General features: G+C 34.8%; 1 protein-coding gene across 1 annotated transcript; it reads right to left on the reverse strand.

The window, feature by feature from the left end:
• Positions 1–809: 809 nt before the first annotated feature.
• On the reverse strand, positions 810–7,518 carry LOC110915239 (endoglucanase 11). Its single transcript, XM_022159902.2, has 5 exons — positions 7,163–7,518; positions 6,867–7,079; positions 6,597–6,797; positions 5,950–6,204; positions 810–1,609 (listed from the first exon to the last, which is right to left on the reverse strand). Exons 1-5 carry the CDS (start codon positions 7,385–7,387, stop codon positions 962–964), a joined length of 1,542 nt encoding a protein of 513 aa, XP_022015594.1. The 5' UTR covers positions 7,388–7,518; the 3' UTR covers positions 810–961.
• Positions 7,519–7,755: the final 237 nt, after the last annotated feature.

Raw genomic sequence — 7,755 nt, forward strand, 5'->3', positions numbered from 1 at the left:
AGTCTGAGATCTGAACTAAAGTGTCAAAACTGGCCAAAACTCAAGGACCAAAATGGCAGTTTACTCCAAGTCTTTTACGTCCAACCCTTGATATTATGGATTTATTGGTGAAAGGCCTTGTATCATTCTCAACTGCCTTTTTGCAGATAATGGCCCAAAACATACAAACCCAGCCTTTTCTTGTTTTTCATCAGCCCAGATCCCAGATCCAGTAAGCGTTTTCCTTTTCCTTGAAGACAAACTTTATGATCTCCTTCAGCCAGTGTTGTAAAAGTCGCTAGGCGGTCCCTAGTCGGCCGACTGGGGAGTTGGGAGTAATCGGAGTACTCGGAGAGTACTCGGGGAGTACGCGGACATGGTAAATATAAAGAAAATTAATTTTTATATATTATTTATGTGTTAAAATAAGCATAATTCATGTCAACTGGGAATAATTTAAAATGAAACATGTTTAAAGTTCAAATATTCTGAATACAAGTCCGACTAGTCTGTGTACAAGGCCGAGTAGTCCGAGTACAAGGCCGAGTAGGCCGATTTTGACCGAGTTTGACCGATTAAAAGTCAACAAACCACGTTAACCGCCTAGACCGACAAGGCCGACTAGGCTCCGACTAGGCTCCGACTAGGCCGACTAGGCTCCGACTAGGCGCCGACTAGGACCGAGTACTCCCGAGGCCGACTAGTTGAGACCGCCTAGGAGGAAGTCGCCAAGGTGGAGGTCCGAGGACCGAGTACTCGCCGATTACAGGTGATTTATTTTTTGGCTGTTGCGCACAGGTGATTTATTTTTTGTCATATACTTAACCAAATCAGAAAAATACAATAATTATTATATTACATTTTAATACATACATGTAACATGTTTTGTATGGAGTGAACAGAACTTCAGGCTCGATTTAAGCCCGTAAAAAACTCACATATCGTTTAAATACTATACACACTTCATCTTATATGTTTTAACTTAATACGATGCATGTAAAATCGCATTCTCTAAATAATGTAATCTAGCAAAAATCCCAACAAGTGGTGCTGTGTTATACGTACATGCTTCCGTTTGCATGTAATTCCCTCTTTTATCAAAGAACTCATCTTTATGGTTTGGTCCACCCACCAATGCCCCAAACACAACATTCGGGTTCGGGTCACTAGACCCATACCAATTGTCATAACCTTCGGTACACCCAATGAACCCTTTGTTCTCTCTATAGGACACGATTGATGCACCTCTATGGTGAACACGTGTAGGAAACTTTGGGCCAAAGCCCACTAAATAGCTCATATTTAATGGGTTAGAGCCCAAAATATAATCCACTTGATATTTTGAAAATTGGAGAAGCTCTTGAGGAGTTACGTCGCCCATTTGACATTTGAGCTTTTTACGATTCGATTTTTGGAGTAGATCTGAGTACACCATTGTCAAAAACGACCCAGAAGAAACGTATTGCATGTTGTTCCATTGTCTAATGTATATGAGCCCACCAGGAGTTAAACCGACATTATTCTTGGTACCGTTGTTTTTCCCTAGACATGAACAAATGTAGTATTCGGCTTTTGATTGATATCGTTCTAAAATACTTTTGTGCGTCTGATGTTTTTCTTCGGAAAGTAACTGCATAAATAGAACATGACTTAGTTATTGTAACAACCACTACAGATATTGAACTAAAAACCAAAATTATATTTAAGACAATGTCTCCCAATAATAGAGGGAAACATACAGGAAGTAATCATGCCTACAAAGACTGCATACCCATATGAGTTTGTCTATTAAAGGGTCCACTAATGGCCAGGCTTGATATCGGGTCGAAAATAGGCACACGTTTAGTAACATTGCTCAACAAGTTGGTCTCGGGTCAACCTAACCTAACAGTTCATGGTTAATTCGTTTTTTATAACATGGATTAAAAAAAAACTTTAGTAATCTTTATGTGGTAAAATATTTTTTTATACTGAATATTTAAAAAAAATATGACTATTGTAAAACATGTATAAGGTGGGAGCTTGGGTCTAATTGACCAAAGCCATTAAATTTAAAGTAAAGTTTTGTTTTGAGGATCAAGGGTTGAAGCCTTGGGAGAATGGGTCTAATTGACAATCCACTTTTAAATATGAGATATCAAAGGTAGAAAGGACTTTTACTATACGAGTGGGCTTTGGGTGGTGTATGAGTGTGAATAGTGCATTTTAGTTTTTTTTCCTTTATTGTCTTTTGTGTTTTTTTTTTATTTTTTATACTATTATCTCTCAACTTTTAGCATTAACACTTACGACCCCTTAACTCTTCAAAAGACTTTGTAATCGTGTTTCACGTATTTATTTTTATGTACGTGTGGGTATAAATTCAAGTTGATTTATGTTTCGACGTAAATTTTCTTGAAAATGAGTCGGATCAAATATAATATGTTCTTATGCTCATTATAATGTACGTTTTCAGTTGATCTACGTTTTGATGCAATTTTTTTTTTCAGAAATGAGTCGGGTTATATATAATACGTTTTCGTGCTTATTTTTTATGTATGTTTTCAGTTGATTTACGACGTAATTTTTTTTGAAAAGCCGTAGCAACACGCGGGACAATGTACTAGTTAACTTACATTTAGGAGCAGAATTAAAGGGTATGTGAGTTAAATATTATTTAAATAATTATTATAAAATAAGGAAAAGATATTAACATATGCATTTCAAGATTATGTTTTAGTTATTTATTAAAATGAGTTAAACATGCTAACGTGTTAAAGGGATTGTAAATAGATCATAATCAAATTGTAAATGAGTTAAACATATGTCAATGTGAGGCTAGCCCACTTGTTAGAGACTTAGCCTTTTAGAAGTGAGATATCAGGTTCAAACCTGTAAAAAGATTAGTTTAGAATTATCTGATGTAATTTAGTAGAAGCAAACGTTATCATTAAAAAAAACTAGTACACTAAGTGTATATTAAACAGGTTAATAAGTAATATGACAGTTTAGAAATTGATCATCAATTTAGAACTTCAAACATCTATCAAGTGATCCAGTCACCTTATTTATTTATTTATGTTAATTTGTAACTAGTATGTAAATATATTGACTTCTGACCTACCGACATGTTTTTATTAAGCATTGCAACTATTATCAGATTCATATACACGTATGACTTGATGTTTGATTTGTTTTCAAAACATTAATTCAAAGTAATCATCTAGTGTTTATCTGTCGTTAATTGTTAGACTATTGGGTGTTCAGAGTTTGAGTTGGGAGCATTGTTCGACACGTGGTGAGGGTGGAATCCACAAGGTAATACTCAAAAACTAGGTGTGTGGTGTGGTGTGGCTTAGCTTGGCGTGGCCAGCCATGTGAATTTTTTTTTTGTTTGGCAACGGCTACCGCAACAGCTAGATCGAACCAGCCAACCAAAGTCAGCCATCTTCATAATCTCAATCTATATAATTCAACTAAAAACACATTTTCCTTTATGTTTTGTTTATTTTTCAAAAACTTCTCACATCAAATTCTCTATCTCTATCTGTATTATACTCACAAACACTTATTTTATTACATTTTTCTCTTTCTTACAAACTCACAATAAAAATATAAAGTGTTGATATGAGCCTCTAAATATAAAGATTGTAATTTGCTTTCTAAAATCTATCTCTGTTACAGAAATTCTAATGTATTGATATTTTTATTGTTTTCTTTATTTTTATTCTATATTATATGGAATATATATAGAGAGTCTTCGGATACACTTTGGCATACCTACTAATGGGGTGGTGATCCATTGGTAAAAACAAAAGATTTAAACAACTTGAGAAAGAAAAATCTTGGGTTCAAGTCTCACAAACAACATAATTAAAAAAAATTTGCCGTTAAAAAAAAAACTTTGGCAGACCTCTTTCCACCTTTTACAATCTTTCATTTCATTTCAATTTTTGAACAACTTAGCTAAAATTTCTAGAATTATCTTTTAAATACTAAAAAAATTACCCATCAACCATAATCATGGTTACATCATATCTCATCAAAATTCAATGCTTTAATGAGTATGCATTAATATGTCTACCTATATAAAGTATAGACTCCTATTCTAAAGTCACTATGCAGATCTATGCTTTTTATCTTTTGATTTGAATGAAATCTTAGGTGTAAAAAAGTCATAAAGAACTATTTAAAGATAGAAGCATTATATTTAATTTCGAAAAAAAACACATCAAAACATTAGTTTTCTACTTCATATGTTAATAAATTATACTTTTCTACTAATAACATTTTTCTTTGAACGGCTACTTAGAGCATTCACATCCATTCCACCATATCTTTACCCTAAATTACACTAAAAAACACTACATTTTCTCTCTCTTTTCAATTAAATAATATTTTTTATACCTTTATCATTACCTTTTCTCTCTCCTTCACTCACAACCACTTTCAAAATATATTAAAAAATTATAGGAGGTGAACAGTGTCCCCCCAAATATACAGATAAACAGTAACATTTTCTCTCTCCTCCACTCACAACCATCTTTTATACTTTTTATATTTTAAAAACACCACACACACAATTTGATTATTTGGATGTGAATATTCTAACGTACTCTTATATAGTTATATCCTTTTGTACCTGCATCTTACCAGATTTGAATCTGTCAACTCATGAGTAGATCGAGACATTTTATCATCACACCATATCCATTGAACACTATAGTAAAAACATATCTAAAATGATTTCATACACACGAAAAATAAGACACAAACTCCAAATTTCGAAGCATGAATAAAAGAAAGTTATTAATAGTTGTACGTGTTAAAGCATTTTACAATAGACAGTGGCGAAGTTTAAGATTTCCGACCGAGGGTGGAAGTCACCAGACCTACAAATTTCTATAAAACCGGGGGTCGAAAACGTATATACCAAAAAATTTCTATATGAAAACTACATACTCTCCACTACTAAGCGAAAAGTTCGAGGGGTCGGTCGCACCCTCCCGCCCCTTAGAAACTTCACCGTCCCATGACAATAGATATGCTAAATGATTTAATGTATTTATTAACTACATATATAAAACTAACCTTACATTAACACTACTATTTTTATATACCCATGGCATTATAGCCTAGTGGTATCTTGGTGGTGGGATAAGGCTTATGACCATTAGGTCATGGGTTTGATTTCCACAAAGGGGGTTTTCCCAGATTTATTGGGTTTCCTCCTGAATTGGTGTATAGGCATTATATTGCCTAGTGGAGATGGATATGATCGGGTGGTTCTGATCGTGGCACGATGATACTCCAGTAGTCCGTCAGTGATCCAAATTTGCCGTTCAAAAAAAAAAAAAAAACTACTGTTTTTATATTTTTATTTTGATTTATATCAAGTTTTCATTGTTTTCATTAAACAGGATATTACAAATATAATTATAACGATTTAGTATTTTTTTTTATTAATAAGAAAAAACGTTGTGTAAACGTGTTAGCACTTTTTATGTATAGTAACGAATTGGCTATTGCTTAGGGGTGAGCAAGTTTAGGTCTGGACCGAAAAAAATCAAGAATCGAATCGAAAACATACCCAAACCGACCTAAACCTTAGTACCTAGGTATTTAGATCGGTTCCAATTTTTTATATAAAATCGGGTCGGGTCGCGTCGGTTCTCGGTTCTTTTCATGGTGAAACCCGACTTGGACCTATGAACCGGAACCGACCCTATATTTAGGATAGTGAATCGGTTCTGTATTTTATGTTTGATCGGTTCTCGGGTCGGGTAAAGTAATGGTCAGGTAGGGTCTGGTTTTTCCTTTTGCTCACCCCTAGTATTGCTAGTCACCTAAATCCACTAAAAACATGCTGATTTTTGGGAGACTAACAACAGAACAAGTTAAAATCGAAATTAACATCAAAGTTATGAACAAAAACGAGGTCGTTTTCAAGTGCGAGTGGATGGAAATTAAAGTCGATATACGTAGCCGTACCTGAGAAGCAAGCACTTGAATACCGGCGAATTTAACATCCCAGCTGAATTCGGTTATGGACCACCCGATGCCACCAAATCGATGGGCATTATCAATCACGTAACGCAAGTACCGATGGTTATCGGTGGCTTTGTACAGCCACAAGGCCGCCCACAACAACTCGTCATTGTACCCGCTCACTGACGTGTAGTAATTCTTAACCACTTCGATGTTTTCATCGTATTTACCTCTGTATTTATCCGCAAATCCGAATAACTACAAACATTTTATAAAAAAAATCGTCATTTTTTCGGTTTTTATATTTTCATAACTATTAAGTTTTAATTACAAAAGGTTCAGTTAATTCTGTTATGGAAAAATATGGTCTGACGGAAAGATTCAAAGTAAATTATAATTTTCAACTGATAAATACAATTATATATTTAAATTTAATCAATTAATATATTAGCAAAAATTTCTGACGTATGCAATATATTATTTATAAATATTCGATTAATTAAAATATTTTAATTTGTTTATTATACAAAGAAGACCATAACAGAACCGTAAAACCGTTGATAGAAAATCATAACTGAACTCCTAGTTTTTAAATATTTAACTTGTTTTATTATTCGGTTTTACTGCTCACCCCTGTATTTCAAAAATACCTGTTGAGCATGTTGCAATAACAAATAGGAGTAACGCGGGTTTGTTTTCCTAAACACAACAGAGGCCGCGGCCATAGCGGCTGCGGTCTCTCCCGCGACATCAGATCCTGGATTGTTCTCATCGACTTTATATGCTTGTCTTGACGTGGTCATGTCCTCAGGCCGTTGCCAGCAATAATGATCGGTGTACCCGTCTCCCACCTAACACATTATCAGCACGAATTAACATCCACAGTAAAAACCGTCACATCTATATTAATAACAAGTTACCTCTGCCCATAACACGTTAGGACTAGTATGAGCTTTTATAAAATAATCCGTTCCCCACTTTATTGCCTCAATGGCATGCTCTAACTCTCCGGCACCGGCAATGTACTCGCCGTATTCGATGATGCTCCACGACAACATTGTGACGGTAAACGCCATAGGTAAACCGAACTTTACGTGGTCTCCAGCGTCGTAATAGCCTCCAACTAAGTCCACCTATCAACCAAAAAATCAATAAGTTAAAGAAGCTAAGAAAATGAAACAAATTCATTGAAACTGCATCAATGCGGGCGACTTACGCCTTGTTCAAGTCCGTCGGTGAGGCCCGAATGATCACGCCAGGTGACACGTTGGTTGTGTGGAAGACGGCCCGACCGTTGGGCTTCAAAGTAGAGCAATGATTTGGAAAGGGCATCTGAGTAATTGTGTGATTTGGAGGATGTGAAAATGGAGAAGAGTGATAGAAGGAAGCAACAATGGTGTGATATTGATAATGTGTGCTTCTTCATCATCATCTTCCCCATTTTTGGGATTTTTGTATTTATATGTAGATTAGTGATAATAAAAAAAGTAACAGAATTCAAAAATTCAAAATCAAAAATAGAGAATCTATGAATGAAGAAAGCTAAAGGGTGTGAGAGAATCAACCAAAGAGCCTTGTGTGGTTGTCTTCGTTTTATAAAGTAGCAATAAATTCAAATTCCATGTGACATAAATTTTGTTTTAACTTTTAAGTGATGTTACGTTTTTTCATGTGACATATTTTTTTAACGGCAAATTTCTTTACTCTTATTGTCTGTGAGACTTGAACTCACGACCTCCCTCTTCCATGGTGTTTAAAAGTATTGTCTTTGTCAATGGACCATCACCCCATTGGTCATGTGACATAAAT

Source organism: Helianthus annuus, chromosome 16 (genome assembly GCF_002127325.2).
Source record: "Helianthus annuus cultivar XRQ/B chromosome 16, HanXRQr2.0-SUNRISE, whole genome shotgun sequence".
Lineage (NCBI taxonomy): Eukaryota > Viridiplantae > Streptophyta > Magnoliopsida > Asterales > Asteraceae > Helianthus > Helianthus annuus.

What these genes read in the sequence shown, in the direction of transcription:
- LOC110915239 (XM_022159902.2), bottom strand. Translation starts at nt 7,387, where the DNA reads ATGGGGAAGATGATGATGAAGAAGCACACATTATCAATATCACACCAT. An exon ending in CCGACGGACTTGAACAAGGC is followed by an intron (nt 7,080 to 7,162) that starts GTAAGTCGCCCG and finishes TTTGGTTGATAG; the next exon opens with GTGGACTTAGTTGGAGGCTA. An exon ending in CTAACGTGTTATGGGCAGAG is followed by an intron (nt 6,798 to 6,866) that starts GTAACTTGTTAT and finishes ATAATGTGTTAG; the next exon opens with GTGGGAGACGGGTACACCGA.